General features: G+C 42.8%; 1 protein-coding gene across 2 annotated transcripts in view; it reads right to left on the bottom strand.

Moving 5' to 3' along the window:
* Nucleotides 1-19587, bottom strand: part of FBXL5 (F-box and leucine rich repeat protein 5) — a 55228-nt gene extending 35641 nt beyond the window's left edge. The window contains exons 1-2 of one of the 2 annotated variants that reach the window (XM_038400730.2): nt 19014-19587; nt 3955-4170 (exon numbers count right to left, since the gene is read on the bottom strand). In XM_038400730.2, coding sequence (XP_038256658.1) covers nt 3955-4170; nt 19014-19097 — 300 coding nt within the window. In that variant the 5' untranslated portion in view covers nt 19098-19587. Of the gene's footprint in view, nt 1-3954; nt 4171-5594; nt 5617-19013 lie in introns of those variants that run through there. The other variant, XM_043514121.1, reaches the window with a different exon arrangement.
* Between the last annotated feature and the right edge of the window lie 3866 nt (nt 19588-23453).

Below are 23453 nucleotides of genomic sequence, written 5' to 3'. Positions count from 1 at the left end.
CCATAGTTCTCAAGATATAACCACTTCTGGAAAGGCAGAGTTAATTTTTAGAACATACTAAAATTGTTAAACTTTTAGTATAGAGGTCATTTGCATATTTCTTCCTCTCGTAGATGTCTTCTGCACTAGAAAAATTGTAATTTATTTCTTCTGTTGCAATCTAAAATGCATTATGTCAATCAGAAACAGCAGAACCTTGCTAACCCCAGATCTACAAATCCTGAAGAAGAGATCACATAAAATTTTCAGAGATGCTATATGTTCATATTAACAATTTCATTATTTAAAAAATATAGAACACTGTGCAATGAAGTACCACAAATAAAACAATACTATATTAGTCAACATAATAAAGTACATTCCGTGATGAAGCATCCTTGATTTTAACCTTGTTTGTTCACTTCTTTGCTATTTCACATCAATAATTCATAAGAAGTCAATAATCCATCGCTAGTCAAATTAACAGATACTATATTATTGTAATTCTAATCTACTTTGTCATCACATGAATTATCTGACTTCTACTCTAAAGTAATTGCAAGGTTTACATGAAAGTATTAAGATTGTTGTAGATTAAAGCCTACCAAATCAGCCACACCAAAAAAAGTAATAAATTTAATCTAAAAATTTACATGTTCTATGGGAAATTCTGCACAAGTTATATACTAGCTTAGTTTTGTATTTTAAATTATATAAACTCTACATGAATTAACCAAATATCTCAGTTAAATCACAACTTGTAGTTTATAACTAACTAAATGTGCCATAAAGAAACTTACTTTGAAACAATCAGTTTTTAAAATAAATACTTTACTTTAAACATTGTGGTTTATATGCTAACAGACCTTTCTCATCTATGAATGTTACCCTTTCTGTATTCCGGTAATAAGAATCTGGCCCTGGAGTCTGTCCAGATTGTGACAGAAGGAAATTCTTTGCTGTGCATTTCGCAATAGTACGGGAAGGAGGCAGTAACCCAACCTTGCATCATCAAAAAAATTTTTTTAAACCAGTTCGGTATTTTTTTTCTGTTGGAAATGAAAAGTAAACAATGCAAGGCTAATATTCTTGTTCTGTTGAGCTACAATACCCAATAGGTGGACTGAGAAATTTCCAGTACTGTGTATGATAGCCAATATCAGTAATGTGGTCATGGACTCAAACACAAAAACACTAACGCAGGAGAGAAAACATGCTGAAATCTTAAATTTTACATTTTTCTTAAAACTGATTTCTACAAACAAATATATCTATTCAGAGTTAACATAACAATACTGCAGAGAAAAACATAAGTGCAGTCCAACCTGTTCAATTCAAACCAGATCAAATAGCTCTAGGAAAGTATTTACTAAAATTGTCCCAAAATTCCCGTTTCTCCTTTTAGCTTAGTTTTCTGCATGAGAAGCTAGTAAAAATTGATGATAATATCTGAGAAGCAAGAAGATGAAGATGGGTGTTGGTTGTTAAATGGTTACTTCCTTACTTTGTCATGTCAATTTCAACAAATTGTTTCGGAAATGTCAGGCTAGATTCATAGCCCTCAAATTCAGTGGTTAGGACACTCGCCTGGGATGTGGGACATGCAGGTTTAAATCCCCATCCTGAAGCAGAGAGATATGAAGCCAGGTTTACAACAACCCAGGTTAATTCTCTAGCCACCAGATTATTGGCTATTCTGGGTAGGTCCTCCTCAGTCTCCCCTGTAGAAGCCATTCCACTCTGTATAAACAAACATTCACTGGAGCACGGACTGGAACCTGGGTGTCCCCCATCCTAGGTGAGTGCCCTAACCACCTGGTTGCACAGTCATTTTCTCTCTCTCTCTCTCTCTCTCTGGACCAGTTCATGATTAATTATTGATATGACGTGGAACTGCTTTCACAAGAGAATGAGCCTGGTGGGTATAGAACTCTCCTGGGATGTGAGAGACCTGGGTTCATGTCCTTGTTTCAGAGCAGGTTTTCAAATGTAGGTCTCCCACATTCCATGTGAGTGCCCTAAACACCAGGATACTGGGTATAGTGGGGATATTCCCACTTCTGGTTTTTTGTTTTTTTTTGTAACTCTAGCCATTCATTACATATGCTTTTATTGAAAAATAGTTAAAACTGCCCAAAATTTAAACAAAATGTTTCATTTGGGATCAAAGGGGCTTTTTGTTTTGTTTTTACATAAACTGAAGTTTTCCAACTTTTTGATTAATTGAAAACTCAAAAAAGAGTTGAGTTTTGTGTTCACCTGAAAAAAAATTTTCCTTCGATTTTTGAGACCTGCCAGTGATCCTCCCCGCCCACCTTCAAAGAAGTTTTTTTCTCCAGCTCTAGTCAGTAGTACAAAACATGCAGGTTACATATGTCTGACAACAACTTCCTATGTGGGCAAAACTCAGAAGAAAGAGATGAAACCTTGTTTAATCTGAGCCTGGTTTAACAGCATCATCAAACAACTAGGGTCACTTAGGACAGGCTGCCCTGAGCTTCCACTATCAGCCCAATTCTACCCTTCCCCATCCCAGCTTCACAGTGACACATACTGGCCTCCACTGGCAGGTTACACCAGGGGCCAAAGTTCTACACAACGTGAGATGAATTGGACAAGGAGTTCCCAAAGTATGACAAGAAATACTGTTCAGAGTTCAAAAAGTCTCACCTTTTTGACACATTGTAGCAACAAAAACACAAAAGTAGAGAAAAACGTAGTCTACTTGACTCCTTTTACTGAGACCAAGTATCCAGACCAACATTTAGTGACTATGATCAACAGTGATAAGTTAACATTTTTAACATAACTACAGGGCATCTGCTTTGTCAAGTTTAATATAGGATGTCAAATGATGGAATGGAGACCCAAGTTTTCATTCCAAAAAGCGAGTTGAAGGAAAAGAAGAATGGGAAGGGCACAGCAGGGGAAATTCCACATTTGGAATGAAAAAAATATTTATCAAAGGTTGATTTGAAAACAAACCAAAAAAGATGGCAATCATTTACAGCTACTCAGCATTTGAAAGTTAGTAGCAGTCATGGGCAAAATGGATTAGAGGGCCAAGTACAGGAGAAGTAAAAGACCATAACAAATGTAATTATCTCCATACAAGAGATGTGTATATATCTTTAGAAAACAAAGAATTAGAGTACTCAGGCTTTTGGGGCATGTTATGAAAAGATTTATAGTGTCAGTAAGCAGAAATTGAAGTGCATATTTAATCACGTAACATAGCTCTTAAATTAATCTCATTTTAAAAATTTCAGGTTTGAATTTTATGATTTCAAAGAAAGTCTCCAAAATTTCTCCTAGATAATACTTACTAGTAATCTTCTAGGCTTTCCTCTATGTTCATAACTATACTTTTTGGGCACAAAAATATTGTGCCCTTTGCATTTTTGCTTTGTAGCATTTTAATCTTTTATCTGGCTAATATATAGATATCTTTCTTTATATTTAATTGTAACAATCTTTATAATTTATGGGTTTCAGAGTAGCAGCGGTGTTAGTCTGTATTTGCAAAAAGAAAAGGAGTACTTGTGGCACCTTAGAGACTAACAAATTTATTTGAGCATAAGCTTTCGTGAGCTACAGCATCCGATGAAGTGAACTGTAGCTCACGAAAGCTTATGCTCAAATAAATTTGTTAGTCTCTAAGGTGCCACAAGTACTCCTTTTCTTTTTATAATTTATGTTCAAGTTATATATATATATATATATAAAAATCAGAGAAAAAGATGCATTTAACAGCTATGCCAAAATAATGAAACTTGCACTGCAGTTTCTGCTTACTGAGACCATAAAGCTGTAGTAACATGCTTGAAAGCCCGAGTATAATCTAATTCTTTGTTTTCTAAAGTTTCTCATCAAATAAATGAAGTATCAGACTAATGACTACTCTTAGCAAGTTTCCCTTATTACACAATTAAAAGCTAAAGAAGTATTTCCTTTAGCCTATTTTTGGAAGCTTACCTTCACATTCTTCAGCCCTTTCTCAAAGAGACTAAGCATCTCTGAGAGTTTGTTGTCCGAGTGAACGTTATACACAGTCCGACTGCGCTGCTGAAGTAAGCCAATGATGTATTCATTTTCGATCTGCTCGTGCATTTTAAATTCCTTGAACGTGGCATACAGTGATTGCAGAAGAGCCCGAAAATCATTGTTGTTGGCGAAGTTGGTCTTGGAAAGCTAGAAGAAAGAGGCTAATTTTCCCTCTGGATTTTTTTTTTTTTTAAGTACTTGCAAGTCAAGTTAGCATCTGAAGTAGTATATGCAACTCCCATTTCTCATACGTAGGGCCCTACCAAATTCATGGCCATGAAAAATGCGTCTCCCACCGTGAAATCTGGTCTTTTGTATGCTTTTACCCAATACTATACAGATTTCGGGGGGACCACTGTTTCTCAAATTAGGGGTCCCGACCCAAAAGGGAGTTGCAGGGGGATTGCAAGGTTATTTGGGGAGGGTGGGGCACAGTATTGCCACCCTTATTTCTGCACTACCTTCAGAGCTAGGCAACTGGAGAGCAGTGACTGTTGGTCAGGCACCCAGCTCTGAAGGCAACGCCCTGCCAGCAGCAGCACAGAAGTAAGGATAGTAATACCATACCATTCCACCCTTACTTCTGCGCTGCTGCCTTCAGAGCTGGGCAGCGGAGAGTGGCAGCTGCTGACTGAGGGCCCAGGTCCGGAGGCAGCAGCGCAGAAGTAAAGGTAGCAATACCGTATCATGCCATCCTTACTTCTGCACTGCTGCTGGCAGCAGCAGCTCTGCCTTCAGGGCTGGAAACCCAGCCAGCAGCCGCTGCTCTCCAGCTGCCCAGCTCTGAAGGCAGCACTGCCGCCAGCAGCGGTGCAGACGTAAGAGTAGCAGTACTGCAACACCCTCCCCCGCCAAAATAATCTTGTGACCCAATTCCCCCCACACACACATCTTTTTGGGTCAGGAGCCAAACCGTGAATTTGGTAGGGCTCTACTCATATGCACTGTTTGTTCCTCATCCCAGCTTTAAATTCAGTGTGTAAATAACCCATTACATAATATGATACTGATACACCAAAACCAGGAGTGGCCAACCTGAGCCTGAGAAGGAGCCAGAATTTACCAATGTACATTGCCAAAGAGCTACAGTAATAAGTCAGTAGCGCCCCCCCGCATCAGCTATTCCCTGCCCGCTCCCAGAGCCTCCCACTAGCTGCCAGCCCTGCCAATCAGTGCCTCCCGCTCCCTCCCGATCAGCTATTTCATGGCATGCAAGAGGCTCTAGGGCGGGGGATGGGGGAGCGAAGGAACGGCAGCTCAGGGGAGGGTGCGGGAAGGGGTGGAGTGGGGGCAGGGCTTGTGGCAGAGTGAGGGGTTGAACAGTGAGCACCCCCCAGCACCTTGGAAAATTGGCACCTGTAGCTCCAGCTCCGGAGTCAGTGCCTATACAAGGAGCCACATATTAACTTCTGAAGAGCTGCATGTGGCTCCGGAGCCACAGGCTGGCCACCCTGACCTAAACTAAAGAAGCTGAATCATATAATGGAGCAAATAATTAACCAATCAATTTGCAAACACCTAGAAGGTGATAACAGTCAGCATGGATTTGTCAAGAATCGTGTCAAAACAACCTGATAGCTTTCTTTGACAGGGTAACAAGCTGGAGGGGGGGCAGGGGGGAAAGAGTGATAGATCTTGACTTTAGTAAGGCTTTTGATACTGTCTGGCATGACTTTCTCATAAACAAATTAGGGAAATACAACCTAGATGGAGTTACTATAAGGTAGGTGTATAACTGGTTGGAAAATTGTTCCCAGAGAGTAATCATCAGTGATTCACAGTCATGCTGGAAGGGTGTAACAAATGGGGTACCGCAGGGATCAGTTCTGGGTCTGATTCTGTTCAATATCTTCATCAATGATTTAGGTAATGGCAGAGAGAGTACACTTATAAAGTTTGCAGATGATACCAAGCTCGGAGGGGCTGCAAGTGCTTTGGAGGATAGGATTAAAATTCAAAATGATCTGGACAAATTGGAGAAATGGTCTGAAGTAAATAGGATGAAATTCAATAAGGACAAATGCAAAGTACTCCACTTAGGAAGGAACAAGCAGTTGCACACATTCAAAATGGGAAATGACTGCCTACGAAGGAGTACTGTGGAAAGGGATCTGTGGATCATAGTGGATCACAAGCTAAATATGAGTCAACAGTGTAACCCTGTTGCAAAAAAAGCAAACATCATTCTGGAATGTATTAGCAGGAGTATTGTAAGCAAGACACAAGAAGTAATTCTTCCGCTCTACTCCACACTGATTAGGCCTCAACTCAAGTATTGTGTCTAGTTCTGGGCGCCACATTTCAGGAAAGATGTGGACAAATTCGAGAAAGTCCAGAGAAGAGCAACAAAAATGATTAAAGGCCTAGAAAACATGACCTATGAGGGAAGATGGAAAAAATTGGGTTTGTTTAGTCTGGAAAAGAGAAGACTGAGAGGGGACATGATAACAGTTTTCAAGTACATAAAAGGTTGTTACAAGAAGGAAGGAGAAAAATTGTTGTTCTTAACCTCAGAGGATACGCCAAGAAGCAATGGGCTTAAATTGCAGGCAGGGCGGTTTAGGTTGGACATTAGGAAAAACTTCCTAACTGTCAGAGTGGTTAAGCACCGGAATAAATTGCCTAGGGAGGTTGTGGAATCTCTATCATTGGGGATTTTTAAGAGCAAGCTGGAAAAACACCTGTTAGGGATGGTCTTAGGGCGGCAGGGCTTGAGCAGCCTCAGGCTTCGGTCCCCCCTTTCTGGCAATTTTTGTTGTCAGAAAGGAGTTGCAGTGCAATGAAGTTTGAGAACCTTGGAATAAACTCTATAGTAGGAAAATCCCTTAAAATAACAATTTTCAGTTTTAGCAAAGTGAGCAAGAAAGACAGCACATTCAAAATTATATTTAAAGGGAAAAATAAAAATAAAAAAAATTAAAAAAAAAAAAAAAGAGTATAAATCCTGTGGAGTCTGGAAACGAACGGTTAAGGTCATCCTAACAATGACAACATTTTGATAAAAAAAAACTTTTAATGAAGGAAGTATTATTAAACATTCAGGACATTTGCATTTTTATTTTAATATCTTCCATCCTCATATACTGGATGCAAGAAATACACTGATTCTTTTAGACAACCGTAATCCTAAATAAACCAAGAGACAGGAGCAGAGGGGGACTGTACTTGTAAGTGGCAAGTTGAAAGCTTTCCCTAGTAAATTATGGAAACTAAGTCCATTTTTTTTTCAGTTTAAGTTTTCAATTAATAAAAACTACACGTTCTAGTCTTTAAAAGATTGTTCATGTAAAATGTAGACATTTATCTCAGTTTTCCCAAGTGCACAACGAAATTAATCGACTGGTCAGTACCACTGCTGCTATTCAAAACCCTATAGGAAGCAATAAAACTGTCAACAAAAACACACACTGCTATCCCCTTCGAAAGCTATGAATAGTTACAGAGACAAGCAATGGAGTTATTCATGGGAGCTACTTTCCATGAAGAAAAAAGAAAAAAAGCTGAGAGATGGGTAGATATACCCTCCTGGCTGCTAGGCACAAGGAAGAGTATCTGAGCCTGACTCTCCCTTGGAGCAACAAAAAAGACGACAAAGTTTCTTCTCCCTTCAATCAACCAGTGTGGACATCAGACACCTATCAGCCAGAGACCAATATAAGCCATCAGCCAGGGCTCTGGGCCAGTATTCCTGGCAGAAATCCCTACACTTTTTCCTTACCTAACAGCCAGGAAACTGATCTATGCCCTTCATCTAATATTTGCCCCAGACCTCACCGATGAGGCTTCAGCATCCTCGTCCTTTGAATCTACTTCAGAAAGAGCTTTTATTCCTCTGGGTAGTCAGTATGTGATAATTTGGAAGGACTTGAAGCTTGTAACACCAAATATTTAGAGATGACAGTTAAGATTTCTGGTGGGTTAATGGCTATCAAACCAAAAAAGTTAGCCTGAAACTCTGTATAACATAGCAGTGTAACATACTAAATATCTTATACGTTGTGTTAGAATTGCTATGCGAGTCATAACACTGAATATTTTACATTCATAAAAGGAAATGCAATCATAATGCTGCATAAAGTTTTATTTAGATTTAATATATTATCCAGCATGTGACTTGGGCAAATATCCCTGCACGACACCAACAACAAAATATCAAGACTTTTCAGGGGAAAAGAGCAACAACAGAAATATTTTAAATTTACTTAATCATGAGAAATAGGTACGGGGAGCCTACATGTACAACAATAATGATGATACTGTCACACCTAAACTAATAGTATTTCTCATGTATGCAATCTTTCCCATAATTTAATAAAGGCAATTCAAATTCTGTAAAAATGGTACGCATGTGTTTCTAGTTTCCAGTGCCCTATTGTCACTTTCTTGGCAACCACTAGTGATGCAAGTGAAACTTGTTGAGTGCCTGACTAGTTATGCAACTGCACGTCAGCGTACTCTTCACTGTATTACATTCTTAGTGTGGAAATGAGCGCAATGATTCTGTCACATATTCGAAGTTTACCTAACCTCAACAGAAGTAGTCAACAGCATAAAGTTAAACTTCTTTTAATATATTTTAGCTGAACAGATTAAGGACAAATATGTACACCAGAAACATATACATTTCATTCCACATTATTACAAGGTGGCTGCCCCAAATCAAATAAAAATGAGATCTTGGCTCCTAGAAACCCTTCTCTTTAGAAAAATTCTGAGATTAGGGGATGGAGGGTATCAGTCTCCCTGTCTACTGCAGTATTTCTTTCAGTCCAGGGTAGTCTCAGGACTTTTCACTCTGGCCATGGACTAGACATACAATACCATCTTTTACCCTTTGCAAAGATTTGAGATCCCCCAGGCTGCACATCTAAGTTCCCACTAAGCTGCGTGGTCACACAGCAGCCTATTACATGCTGCGCAGGTGCTCAAGGCTGTGGCAGGGAGAGATGCTCCTCCCCCCCGCCCCGGACTGGCCGCAGCAAGAGGCACCCCTCCCCTGGCCCCAACCCAGCCCTGGACTTGCCGCGACCGGAGGGGGGAAGAGGCGTCCCTCCCTTGACCCCAACCCAACCCAGTCCACCCATGGACCTGCTGCAGCCAGGAGAGCGGCACCTATCCCGTGACAGTGGGAAGAGAAACCTCTCCCCCACAACCCAGGTGCTGCTGCAGGGAGAGAGCCGGGGAGGAAGGTCTTCTTTCCCCGCTGTAGCCCTGGAGCCACCTGCACCCCAAAGCCCTGATCCCCAGCCCCACCCCAGGGCCCCGCACCCCCAGCCGGAGTCTGAACCCCCCCAAACCCCAACCCTCTGCCCCAGCCCTGAGTCCCCTACCACACTCCGAACCCCTCGGTCCCATCCCCGCCACATGAATTTTATTATGTGCACCAATATAGAGGTGATGTATGACATATGACCTCCATATTGGTGCACAAAACAAAATTCATTCCGCACATGCGAGGGAAAAATTAGAGGGAACACTGCACATTCATGCGAGTCCATCTACCTGGACTGGGAGGCTTACTCCTAGCTGCAGTATAGACATATCCCAGTTTTTCAGTTCAAAAACTGACAGTACACAGGATAGGAGACAAAACCCCTAAAAACCTTTGTATTTCTCCAAACCAGTCATCAAAAAGACATCTAGTTCATTTAGATGTCAAAGTCAATCTCAGGATAAGGTTGGGAGAAGATGGGCATAATCCAAAGACTATATAAATACAACAGACAAAAAGGCAAGACCAAACAAAGACCTTTAGCACACAAACTTTCTTTTGTAAGAAAACTGCTACGTTTCTCCTTACAATATAGCCACCACACCTTTTTTTGGCACTTGGAAGGAGGATGATTCAATGCAAAACAATGCCGGTAAGATCAATAATTAAAATGCATGTAGCACTCTACATATCAAGACTCTGGACAATTAAGATAATCCTAGTAGCATCCCAGTGTAAAGAATTATTATCCCTGTTTTACAGAGGGGAAGGTGTGAGATCAAGTACAAGGCTACGCAGCAAGTCAGTGGCAGAGCCAGGATTAGAATTTATCAGTTCCTGCCTCTTCTTCTTGAGCTCTCTCGAATAACCACTCTTCTCTTAGATAAAGGAGTATAGCACTCCAAACTGAAAAAGCACTGAACTCATTTTAAAATTTTCCCTTCCCTATTCCTCTAGCACTACCTGAATTTAAGAAGTGGATTCTTAAATAACGAGGATTTTCCTTACACTTTCAACATTTCATTCATCTTGGACGACGAAGACAGTCTAGTCAATTTCATACTCTGGGTGTCGTGTTAGTAAAAGGTAGTAGTGATGGCATAAGCTCACCACAGAGGAAGGATGGTCCTGTGGTTGAGGCATTGGACTAGGATGGTAGCTGAGGAAATCTACGTTCAGTTTCCGACTCTGCCCCAGAATTCCTTTGAGCAAGTCATTTAGTATCTGTGCCTCAGTTCCCCCATCTGTAAAATAGGAACAACAGCACTTCCCTACCTTACAAGGATGTTGTTAAGGATAAATACCATGTACATATCTAAGATTTGAGAGGCATTCAGATATAGTGATGGAGGCCAGATAAGTACACAGGTCGATTCACAATGCTGTAGGAGTGTTGGGTACTACAGTGGCATAGCAGCAACTTTAACTAGTAGTGCCCATGGTGTAGATGCTTCCTGTACTGACAGAGAGATTTCCTTCCATCAATGTAGGTAATCAACATCCCTGAGCAGTGGTAACCAGAGGTATGTCCACACTTAAACTCCAAGAGAAGCATAGCTGCTGTATTTCAGTTGTGCCACTGTAATGCCTCAATGTAGACACTCACTACAACAACAGGAGAGATTCTACTCCCGGGGGAATTCTGTGCCACTGCGTTTGCACAGAATTCATGTCCCACACAGATTCTCTCCCCTCCCACCCCAGCAGAAAATACATTCAGCTGGAGAAGTGCTGTAGTTATGCCTTTCACCGACCAGGATCTGCTGTGGCACCAGAACAGAGAGCAGCTGCTCCCTGGCAAGAGCAGCCCGAACTGCGGATAGGGAAGAGAAGAGGCTGCATTCCTCACATCACTCTGCCTATGGGGCCATATCAGGAGGCACAGAATATGAGGGGATGGACAGCATAGGGCCCATGAGGCTACTGGGAGGGGTGTCAGACTGGAGTTCAGACAGGCTGGGGGGGGCAGGCTGAATGAGCAGGGGTACAGGGCCACATGGGGACAGTGACGGGAGTGCAAAGCCACAGAGCGGGAGGGAGGAGTGCCTAAGTAGGGGTGCAGGGACACGTGGGGACAGGGATACGTGTCTGACTGAATGAGAGGGCTACGGGTCGGCCAGGGTCTGCATGGGGGAGGCTCTCTAACAGTCCCCCCCCTACTTCTCTCTCCCACCCAACAACCCTCTAAGTTCACACCCAGACTCCCAGCAATTACTTCCCTCTCCTTCAGCTCCTCTGTTAGCCCTGACTCCCCCAAATCTCTGCACTGCTTCTCAGATGGTGCAAGAAACATGTTTCTGTATTGTAGTTTAAATGAATTATTACTCAAAGTTCTGTATTAATATGCCTAGTAAGGAATGTGTGTCAAAAATCATTTCCGGAATCTTTTTTGTCGTCTACATTGTTACAAACATACCTGGACAGGTATTTTGAAATAAATTATCAATTTGAAACTGGTGTGATTATATAGTGTTATTTGACTAAATATGCAGAATTTTAAAATATTATGCACAGAATTTTTAAATTTTATTGGCACACAATTCCTCCAGGAGTAAGATTCTCCCATTACTGTAGCTAATCCACCTCCCCGAGAGGTGTTAGCTAGGTCCACAGAACAATTTGTCTATTGACCTAGCACTGTCTATACCAGGGGTTAGGTAGACATAGCTATATCTCTGAGGGGGGTGTAGATTTTTCACAGTCCTGAGACACACAGCTATACTGATGTAAGTTTTCAGCGTAGGCCAGCCCTTCTGTCGACCTAGCCTCATCTACACTGGAGGTTACGTCAGCTTAACCATGGCATTCAAGAGCGTGAATTTTTCACATACCTAAATGACGTAACTAGGTCGATCTAAAGTTTAAGCATAAACCTAGCCCACTGTACCCTTGAAAATTATATCTGCACAGCTACATCAATCGGGGAGTGAAAAAAACCCACCCCAATCAACTTAATTATGCCACTTTACTGCCAAGTGCTTCTGTCAATGTAGCTAACTTTTGGAGAGGTGATGTTCCCACAGCAACAGAAAAACTACTTCTGCAGGCAGAGGCTGCACTTACACTACTGGGCTATGCGAGCATTGCTTTGCCAGTACAGTATCCATAACGTAGACATATCCTTAGATCTATTATTTCCAATCCCAACAGCAGGAAGGGGAGGGGAAGAAGAAAAAGCTTGTTTTTCTATCACCAAATAATACTTGTCATGCAATTTATTACAACACTCCCAAAGCCTACACTGGGTAGGTCATATTATCTAGACACAGACACATTGCTTTGATCTTAAAAGGAAAAGATCTTCTAGTTGGTAGTTGATCAGGTAAAACAGTAAAAATATGAAGGAAAGAGATGGGCAGATTACTTTATTATCCCATAAATTTTGTTCTATCCCAGAATAGAATTATGTAAAGTGCAGCTGAAGTGTGAAAAGTGACTAAAGATTGCATCATAAGACACTGTTTTCTTGTCTGAATTTTCATATGAAGTAGTTTTAGGAAAAAAAATGTTTTTACTTCTGAACTAACCAGTAGACATGCAAACTCAGCCTGGAATCTGGAAGTTAAGGTTGTGTTCTTTCCTTTGCACGTATCACCACAATTAAAGTTTTCAATAGACCAAATAATGCCCCCATTGACACCCAGGGAGCTCAATACATTTGCTCTTAGTAATTTTTACAGATATAACTGATTAGCTCTGCAACTGAAACTTAGTAAATAACTATACTGCCAATGACTGAGAAAGAATGGATTCCAGCTACTCTGACTATGCTTGTTGGCTCAGAAAGCTTAACATGATTTTAAAAAAATAGTAAAAGCGTATTTTAGTCACCATAGGCAGATACAGCTTTGATACAACTAGGAAGCAGTTATGAATAAACTAGAATTGTATTTGTCTTGGCAGAGCTTGATTTTTTTTTCTAATTTAGATTATTTTTATCTTTTTCTGTTTTTAACTATATTTATTTTTACAGTTGTGGGGGGTAGGGTTGGGATCAGGGTTAGGGCAGTGCTGACAATGGGGCAGCAGGGGACTCCCTGTGCAGCCAAGGGGCCAAGACACCAGGGCACAAGGTGCAGGGGAGGCTGCAGTTGTTCTGGCCATGAGCACAGACCCCCAAATCAGGACTTGAAGGAGGATGACGAGTCCTGGCCAGGGGGAGGCCATACCAATGCTAAACTTTTCCTGCCCAGGGACAGCTCCCACACTCATGGCTAATGAATGAATGAGTGGGGCCATGACAGCGGAACTGCAGAGTGGTTCTTTCAAGGCTACAGGGCAGGTGATACAGATTCCCTCCAGGCACAAGGTGTGAGGAAGGCTGGGGCCTTGGCAGGGCACAGCTGAATGAGTGAATAGGAGGACAAATCCCCAGCTGCATGGAAGCCACCCTGCTACTAAATGACTCCTGCCGATGGCCAAAGCTATTCAGCAGCGAGGTGGTCTCCTCTGTGGCCAGGGATAACAAGGACTCTTCCTTGCACAATCCTGGCCAGAAGTCTCTGCCCCGCTAGGCCAGGAGAACTGCAGCCTCCCCAGTACCTTGTGCCTGCCCCACAGCCATGCAGGGAGCCCTCTTCAACTCCACTGTAATGGCCCTGTTCCCTCACTCCTGTGACAGCAAGGCAACAGAGGGCTCCTTCCATGGCCAACGCCACCCAATCCGCAGGTACGCCCACCGTTATGAATTGTTTGGGGAGGTTGTTTCTGGGTTGTTTGTGTCAGCTGAAATCGATGTTTACCAACAGCTATGCATCAAAATCAAATTCTACCAAGCCTAATTTTAACATACTATTTCTCATAGTAGAATAGTATCTTAAATCTTAGAAGTCATTAGACTATCAACTATCCTTTTAACATATTCAATAATTCCCAATGTTCTAATTTTATATAACACTAGAATGTGTGTGTAACACCAAGTAATTCAAAGCACTTTACAGGCATTAGTGAATTTATCCTCACAACTCCCTTGTGCAGTGGCTAAATACTATTTCCATTTTACAGATGAAGAAACTGAGGATCAGAATAAGGACAAGGCTCGAGGTCACACATCAAGGGTCTGATTCAGGGCTCCATGGTGGAATCTTTACAGTAGCTCAACTTCTAGGGGCTGCAAAGCCACTTTAACTAGTCATCAGAAATAACTGGAGCGCTAAGAAAGCATATTACCTCTCCATCCCCAAGCACAGGGGTGCCAGATGAATGGTAAGAGAACCGGCTAATGCACCTAATGCTCCCAACTATTCAGGTGCAACAAGCCACCATAAGTCAAAGCAGCCCATCCTCCGTTATGCATGTTGTGATATGCGGGACAGAATTTGTCCCAAGTCCATGACAGAACTCTAAATAGAACTCACAATCTCACAGCCTGTAACTTAATAGATACAAGGCTATCATCTCTCGCACATAAAATTATCAATTCCTCTGCGATTCCATTAAAGGCTTTAGTAAAGTTTAATAAAAAGCCAGGACATTTGAACAAATAAAGATTAAGGCAAACAACAATTTTGTTTTAGAAGGGCTGATGATCATGCAGATAATTGCAAAGATTGGGTGGAGCACAGCAGAGATGGAAACAAACATTTCAGTAAGTCTGCTGATTTTCTAGGATATTTTGCATCATTTGCCAATGCAGCTGTTGGGCAGAACTACCCAAAGCAAAGTAACTATCAACTGGCTGCAGTCTTGCACTGAAAATCCAGCACAGCAACTCATTCTGGTTTCATGTTTGTACCTCTCTCAGTAGCATGAGAGACTATTAGGATGTGTCTGCAGAAGGATTTTGCAAAGGCCTAATTCTCAATAGGTGCCGCTCTAACAGCGGAAACTATAGTGAACATATGGCTCAGTTATTTTTACCACTGTGATGCCTTATCTTTGTCTACATTATAGTTTCACTGGGGGAACTACACTAGTAACTAACAGATCTAATAATTTATAGACAAAGCTTTTAGTCTCTATATCAAATGTGTATGAAGGATGAGGACCGGGGTGAAAAGAAAGCAGTACCAGGGCATGTTTCCACTGCTATGGTGACTCACCATTACAGAAGCTGCAGGAATGTTTCTGGCTCCCTTTGTCAGACAATTCCCTAATGTAGGTCTCCAAGATAGTCAGTCATGTTGAAAGGGGACATTGTGAAAATACCCCACTTTTGCTTAATCCCCCATTTTGGGAGACACTAACTGCAAAAACATACTGAAAACAAAGATACTCTAATGAGTTATTTCAATTTGTTAAAGTCAGGGTTTACTTTGCCGAGATTATGCAGGTGCTGTGGGATAATTGCATAATACCTGAATAAATACTGCAAGACACTAATTATACCCTCCTGCTTTTAGAGGACTGCAGCTTCTCTTCTCTCCTCCTCCTACTACTGGGAGCAGAAGCATAGATCACGATGAGGCCATTACTACTGGAAGTAGGGTGATTATGGAAGAAGGGAGGCTCTGCTAAAGCTATAACTGCTGGGAATGAAGCTGGAAGAAGGAGAAGCTGCTGAGGCTAGAGCCAGGGAAGGCAAAAGGCAGGAGGAAAATGAAATGTTGAGTGACTATAGGAGAAAACAAGAGACTGCTGCAGATGGGCTGGATGGATAAAAAAGGTTGAGTGGGGAGGAAAAAGGGATCTAAAGAGGTGAGAACATTTTTTGCTGCTAGACAGTTTTGGAAGGAGGGGGAGAAGAGAGCTGAAGTACCAGTTGCTGCTTAGGAGGATTTGAGGGTGGAAGGAGACAGGGTTGTGAGGAGACAGGGAAGGGGTTGAGTCTGAAACACTGAGTACAGTAAAAAGAAAAGGAGGACTTGTGGTACCTTAGAGCCACAAGTCCTCCTTTTCTTTTTGCAGATACAGACTAACATGGCTGCTACTCTGAAACACTGATTATAGTAGATTCGCTAGTTTCTTCCATGTTCCAGACCTCTGATTTACAGGGGAACACAACACATTTGAAAGGTTTTTATATTAGAAACTGGCTGCAATTTTCATGTATGAATGAAAATATTCTAAAGAGATCAAAGAGAAATGATGAAATCAGTGTTATTTTCTAATAAACATAATTAGAAGTTTTAGAACGGTCCAGAAACCAAGATGGGAAAAGGAATGAATGTAGTCACTGAGAATGGTAAGGGACATGGCTAGTGAGTGGATTCAACAGTCTTGGGGTGTTGAAGAAGGGATAACAAATGAAGTTGTGAATTGTAAGGAGGCCTGATTTACTTAAATCTAGAATCTTCTGTAAGAACTGCAGGACATCTAATAATGTGGTTTTATATAAACATCATTCTATATAGTTAACTCATCTTATTTTTCTGTCTTAGTAGCGTTGAATTTGCTTGGTGGTTGTTTCTCATTCTAAAACCAGTTAAATGTGAAAGCTCCTGATCAACACTGTATTCTGTTGCTTAGAGTTTAATCACCACCAAACATCACTGCATGAGTTTCTGACTCAACATGACTACAGTTGAATGAAATGAAAGGAAATGAAATGAGTGAGAACTAAAATAATGGAAAGAATTTTTCTAAAGTAAAATGCAAATATTGTTAAGAGGTGTTGCACAGCTAGATAGAAATGATTTGGGCTTATCTTAAGTGCAGAAAAAAAATCAGTTTCTTCACAATCAAGTGTGTCATTCAACAAAATTGTCTTTTGACATAGAAGATCAGAATGTTGATTATTTTGATAACCTTAATAGCGAAATATTTTCAATGCTTCTGTTGCCACAAAAAGGTAGCCACAATTTAATCATGAAAATCCCTGATCCAAGTCTTCCAGCAGCATTTCAATTTCAGTTTCAGTCAGGAGCATTTTTCACCTCAAGATTCGGCAAAGATTAACCCGTGATTATGTTGCAAGAACAAAAAGTAAAGACACTAACTTAATAAACTGCCCTCAATGTAAAGAAATGATCAAAGCATCTTTCCTTTAATGTGCTCCTCCAGACAGATTTAAAAATGTACAGGTTAACGTATAATGTAAACAAATATTAGTGAAAGAACTAAAAGAATCAAAATTGACATGATTGGTAGAACATGAAAGACAACCTGAGAATAATTATGAATAATCCATACAGCAAAGCCTTACTTGATCTGATTAACAAAGATCTGTAACCTCATAAGAGCAGAAGTCAAAAAACAATTCTGAGTAGCTAGGAACTTTTCCACTATCTAGCCAACATGACTGATCGTAAATACAAAGGTCAGAGGTTGAGTTCAGATAAAGAAACAGCTGAAATGTGGCTAACAGGACACAATCTTACATATCTTCCTTCTCTTCTAACATTTAAAATGGTTAATCCAGATTTGCTCTCCATACGTATTTTGTGAAAGTTGGGCCTCGGTTTATTGCATGAAAATGTTGGAAAATTAGAAAATAAACTCACACAAGAGAGGACAGTTGAATTCAAGATTCTCTCAATATTTGATAACCTACACTCCTGTCCAACCAGTTCAGCATCACTACAGCTTGCTTTTAGGACAGTCTGATTAATTTAGTAAAAACTTTGTAGAAATCTTGAACAAACAAGTACATTAATAACATTGTGTGAACATTCCAAGACCAATAAAAAAGAGTGTTAAGGCCCACGTCAACAGTACTCAAAGGCTGTGTTTTCCAGAAGGGGGTTCTCAAACTTTTTCATAGCATGGAGAACATTTAAGAGATTGTCTCACAAACCCCCTCCCTCCACACTGCCTGTACCTGCAATAGTACAGACCACCAGACTGGCCTCTCACAACAGGCAGATCAATTGTGACCACATAATATGGCCGTGGAAACTAGAGAGATTACTTACGCAGGGAAACAACATTAAGAAAGGTTTCAGAGTAGCAGCCGTGTTAGTCTGTATTCACAAAAAGAAAAGGAGTACTTGTGGCACCTTAGAGACTAACAAATTTAATTTCATGAAGTTGACAGATTTCCACTCTATACCGCTAAATTCAGTGCCTTGCATAAATTTGTTAGTCTCTAAGGTGCCACAAGTACTCCTTTTCTTTTAACATTAAGAAAGTATTTAATGTATTCTTAAAGTGACCGTCAATGAAGTTTTGCAGCTTCAAATGAGAAGAGTCAACATCACCAGCAAGCGATGCCAGCAGCTGCTCTGCAGGCCACCCCTGGGTTGGCAGACCAGTTTGGGAACCTCAGATTTATAAAATTGCAAGCTTTCCAGTGTAAACAGTGAGCCTTTTTAATCTTTGAGAAATGCACTTCATAGACATGTCACAAATAGATCCTAATCCTGCAGGGGGTCCTCGCATGGGACACTGATACCCGCACACGGCCCTGTAGCCCCAACTCCAAAATCGGAACCCTGGTACGTGTGACTCCCTCCTCTTATAAAACGAGAGAGGCGCCAGGGAAAGCTCCGTTCTTCCCGGCTGGGAAAAATGAGCAGAGACTTGCTGGGGGCTTTCGGGAAGCGCACGCTGGGGAGGAGAGAGCAGAGGCGGGGGAGGTCGCCCCCCGAGGGCAGGACAGCCCTGCTGCCGGGAGGAGGAGGAGGAGGAGGAGGAGCGGGCGGGAAGCAGACGCAGTTACTTGTGCTGGGGCAGGCGGAAGTTGCCGTGCTCGCGGGGCTGGCGCAAGGAGCAGCGGCGGCCGCCGCCGCCTGGGAAGCGAGCCGGAGCGAGGGGCTCGGCAGCCCGCGAGGGCCGCGTGTCCCTGCCCTATCCCGGGGGGAGGGGCGGCGACAGCTGCGCAGTCAGTAAATCCTCCCCAGGGGGCGTGTAGGTCCCACCCCGCTCCGGCCGCGGACTCCCCGCTCCTCCCGCCCGGTACCTTGTCGCAGTAGAGCCCGACCAGCTGCTTCATCCGCCAGTGCGGAGCCGTGAAGACATCCACCTCGTCGGGGAAGGGAGCCATGTTCTCCCCATAGAGACTGGCCGTGCCCAGCGCGAGCAGCAGCACTAGCCGCGGCAGCGACAACCGCTCTGCGCATGCCCCAACCCGCCGAGGCCGCTCTGGGAGCGGCCCTTGCCCCCCCCCCCGTCACGTGACAGGGGCCGGCGGAACAGCGGCCTGCCGCAGCGGCCCTGCTGGCGCTTCGCTGCGTGCGCAGGCTGTTTGCTGACGGGCCGCTTCCCAGGAGCCGGGAGGGCGCCGCCCCCCGCTGGCTTCCTTGGTCCCGGCTCGGGCCCCGTCCGCAAAGAGTTAACGCGGGGGGGTGGTAGCGCACGTGGGCGGGCGGGGCTGGCTGCAGCCTGCGGCCCCTCGCCGGGCTGCGGGCCACGTCTCCGGCCAGTCCCTGCCTCCGCAGAGGGTTGGAGGGGAGGGGGAATCCCACCTGTTCCCACCCCGTGGATCCCCTGGCAAGGCCACCGTGCAAGGGTTGCTGCCCTGGCTTGCCCCGCAGGAGCCTCAGGCTCAGGGGAACCGCCCCGCAGGCATTAAAAGGACAACGGCTGGCCCTCAAGTAAGCGTTAGTAAGTTTTGCTGACATCGGCCTCTGCAGTGCTGCCATCAGGGGGGCCTCACAGCCCTGAAGTTTATGCAGAATCAGTTGCAGGAGTCCAGTGTACTATCTTATATGGTAAGCGGCCACCTCTGAAACGATTTGGGAGATACTCAAGGGGTGTGGAAGGCACTCATCATACCGCGGTATCTAGTCCTTCAGGTCCTAGTACATGAGCCTGCCACCTCCCCCCCTTTTTATTTTTTTTAACATTTTTTCTCATCAGTTGGACGAGACGTTATTTTGTAAAGTCTCATTCAACTGGATGAAAGCGTAGAAGTTGCATTATTAAATTGGGTGCGATACCATGGCTATCAATACCTGAATACAAGAGATGGATGTAGAGGACATGCACAGGATGATTGGAGGGGACAATCCTTTTTCCTCAACGGGAGTGAGGGATCGAGTGCAGATCCCAGCCCTACAGCTTTTCAATATTTCTATGCCACATAAGACTGGACAAAAGCAAGGTGAATGCTAATCATATTTAATACCCACAAGAGAGAGGAGGTACAGATGCAATAGCTTACTCTTTGGGAACTGTGTTGACATAATATATTTAGACTTCTTTAAAGACATTTGACTTAGTACTTTGCACCACTCACTTAAAAAAAAAAAAAATCAATGCAGCATATATTAAATGTATTAAAAAGGGCTGACAGATCTCAAAAAGTAACTAAATGTGGAGTCATCATCCAACTGGGGTGCTTCTAGTGAGATCCCAGTGCTAGCCAACATCTTTATCAACGAATTGGAAGAAAATATAAAATTGTTGGCAAATGAGCAGATAACACACAAAAAATGGTAGAGAGATTAATAAGGACGGGTCAGTTGTACAAAGTGATCTAGATCAGTGTATCTCAACGGCTGGTCCATGAACTGGCAATAGTCCCTGAGATGTCCCTGATACAGTTTAGGACAGTGGTCACCAATCGGTTGATCGCGATCGACTGGTCGATCCTGGAGACTGTCCCAGTCGGTCGCAATCTCTGGTGGCGCACTCCCATGGCACTCCCAGAAGTGGCCAGCATGCCCCCCGCAGCCCCAGTGGTAGAAGGGGCAGAGCTCTCCATGTGCTTCTCCTGCCTGCAAGCACCACCCTCGCAGCTCTCATTTACTGGGAACGGGAAACTGCAGCCAATGGGAGCTGCAGGGGTGGTGCTGGCAGGTAAGAGCAGCATGCGGAGCCAGGGCCCCCCCCCACACACACACACACACACACAGGGGTCGCAGGGATGAATTGGCCTCTTCTGCTTTAGCAGCAGCCCCGCTGCACCACCAACTGGGAGCCGCCGGAGGTAAGTGCCACCTGGCAGGAGCCCGCACCCCATACCTCCTCCTGCACCCCAAGTCCCTGCTCCAGCCCTGAGCCCCCTCCCAGAGCTTGCATCCCTCACTCCTTCCTGCACCTCAACCCCGTCCCACACTCAGTCCCAAGTCCCCTCCCACACTCTGAATCCCTCAGCCCCGGCCCCGAGCCCTCACCCCCTCCTGAAACCCAACCCTCTGCCACAGCCTGGTGCAAGTGAGTGAGGGTGGGGGAGAGCAAGCGATGGAGAGAGGGAGGATGGAGTGAGCGGGGAAGGGACGGGGTAGATCCTGGGTTGCACTTAAATTCAAAAAGTGATCTTGTGCGTAAAAAGATTAGAGACCGCTGGTTTAGGAAGACAGCAAGCTGATCCCTGATATCAAAAAAGTTGAGAAACACTGATGCAGATCACTTGATAAGTTGTACTTCAACAATATACTTTTTAATACAGTCAAATGCAAGGTCATACTTCTGGAAACAACGAACATATAGCACTCTTACAGGATGGGGACTGTATTTTACAAAGGGGCTTAGGAGTCCTGATGGATAACCAACTCAACATGAACTTCCAGTGTAATGCAGTGGCCACAAGAGCAAATACCTAACAATGAGAACCTAAAAAAGCTCAATCTATTAAATTGTTTAAAGAAAGGATTCAGAGGTAACTTAAATCTTGCAGAAAAAGGCATAATTAGATCTGGTGGCTGGAGGCTGAAGCTAGATAGACTAGCAATAGGACACAATTTCTTTAACGGTGAGGGTAATTAACCATTCGAGCAACATGCAGGGATTTGGTAGCATCACCATCACTTGAAGTCTTTACACTAAGATTGGATGTCTGTCCAAAAGATACGTTCTAGTTTTACCAGTGGTTATGGGTATGATACAAGAATCATTTAGTGAAGTTTTATGGCCTGTGTTATGCAGGAGGTCACACCAGCTGATCACAATGGTTCATTCTGGCCTTAAAATCTGTTGGTGAAATCCTGGTTCCACTGAAGTAAATAGCAAAATTCCCATTAACTTCAGTGGAGCCAGGATTTCACCCTATGAGTCTAAGCCAGGCTTGGCGCACTTGCAGGCATTGTGGATAATATATTGATGTGTAAAGTCAATCTTCATGCCATGCTCCAGAGATCTAGGGAAAAGGTTTCAAGTGAAATCTGAATAAATGCATCATAAGACCAGCAGAATTACAGTATATTGACTACTTTGTCTGAGGAGTTTATCAAGACCAACAGTGCAAAAAAGTGGCATCAATTTCTGAGGTGAAGCTACCTGAGAATCATGCTTACGTGGGAATATATTGGAGATGGCAAATCACCTTGCCCAGTTTCTACCACTATTTGTGGAAAATCTTGGTCCCACCAAGAGTTCTCCTAAAGAAAGATGATTAACAGGAATTATCTTCATCAAAATGAATCAGTTAACCTACTAGTGCAAGCATATTGGCATACTGTGATATAACTAAAGGGTTAACAATTCAGGTGTTCATTGAGGATTTAGGGATGTGCTACTACAAGAAAGGAAACCAATGGTATATATCCCAGGTGCTCACATCCACAGGCAAATTACACAGTTGTGAGCATTTTCATCAATATGTACAGGAAAGAAAATTGACAATGGAGCTACATTGATTTACATCAGCTGAGGATCTGGCCAAGATCTTATCCAGGGCAGACAGACAGTTGGCAGAGAATATATATATAAATTAATTTGTTCAATACATGGAAGTTAAGTTTAATTCATTTGATTCTGCGTATAATTGATTCCAGACCACAAGGCAGTTTTCTTCAGCAGGAAAACTTTATAATCTGTTTTATCACAACACAAGTTTTGTTGCCAGAATCCATAGAGAAATGAAAAGATATGGACAATACTTATGTTGCCTATACTGATTGTGTTGTGAGAGTTAGGATGTGTGAACTCTTGTTATGAAGTTAGTGCTTTAATTGTTGTGTATTCCTTCGCAGTTTATTCTTTGCAGTGTTTTGTAGCCATGTTGGTCCCAGGATATTAGAGACAAGGTGAGTGAGGTAATATCTTTTATTGGTCCAACTTCTGTTGGTGAAAGACATAAGCTTTTAAGTTACACGGAACACTACTTCAGGTCAGAAGTTTGTCTCTTTCACCAACAGAAGTTGGACAATAAAAAGTATTTCCTCACTCATCTTGTCTCTTGGTTTATTCTTGTGGCACCTTAGAGACTAACAAATTTATTTGAGCACAAGCTTTCGTGAGCTACAGCTCACTTCCATCGGAGCTGTAGCTCACGAAAGCTTATGCTCAAAAAAATCTGAATTTTTATTAATGGTACATCAGTGATATGTTTTCTTTAGAGGAGGTGTAATATTATCTAATAGTCACAAGATGGCAATAGTACAAATAGTTTTACAAGCTAGATTTTTCTAAGGACTTTTAGCTCTGCAGTAGTCGCAAGAAGCTGTTGCATTTCACA

This window comes from Dermochelys coriacea, chromosome 4 (genome assembly GCF_009764565.3).
Source record: "Dermochelys coriacea isolate rDerCor1 chromosome 4, rDerCor1.pri.v4, whole genome shotgun sequence".
Classification (NCBI taxonomy): Eukaryota; Metazoa; Chordata; order Testudines; family Dermochelyidae; genus Dermochelys; species Dermochelys coriacea.
This window is presented reverse-complemented; position numbering and strand designations above follow the sequence as displayed.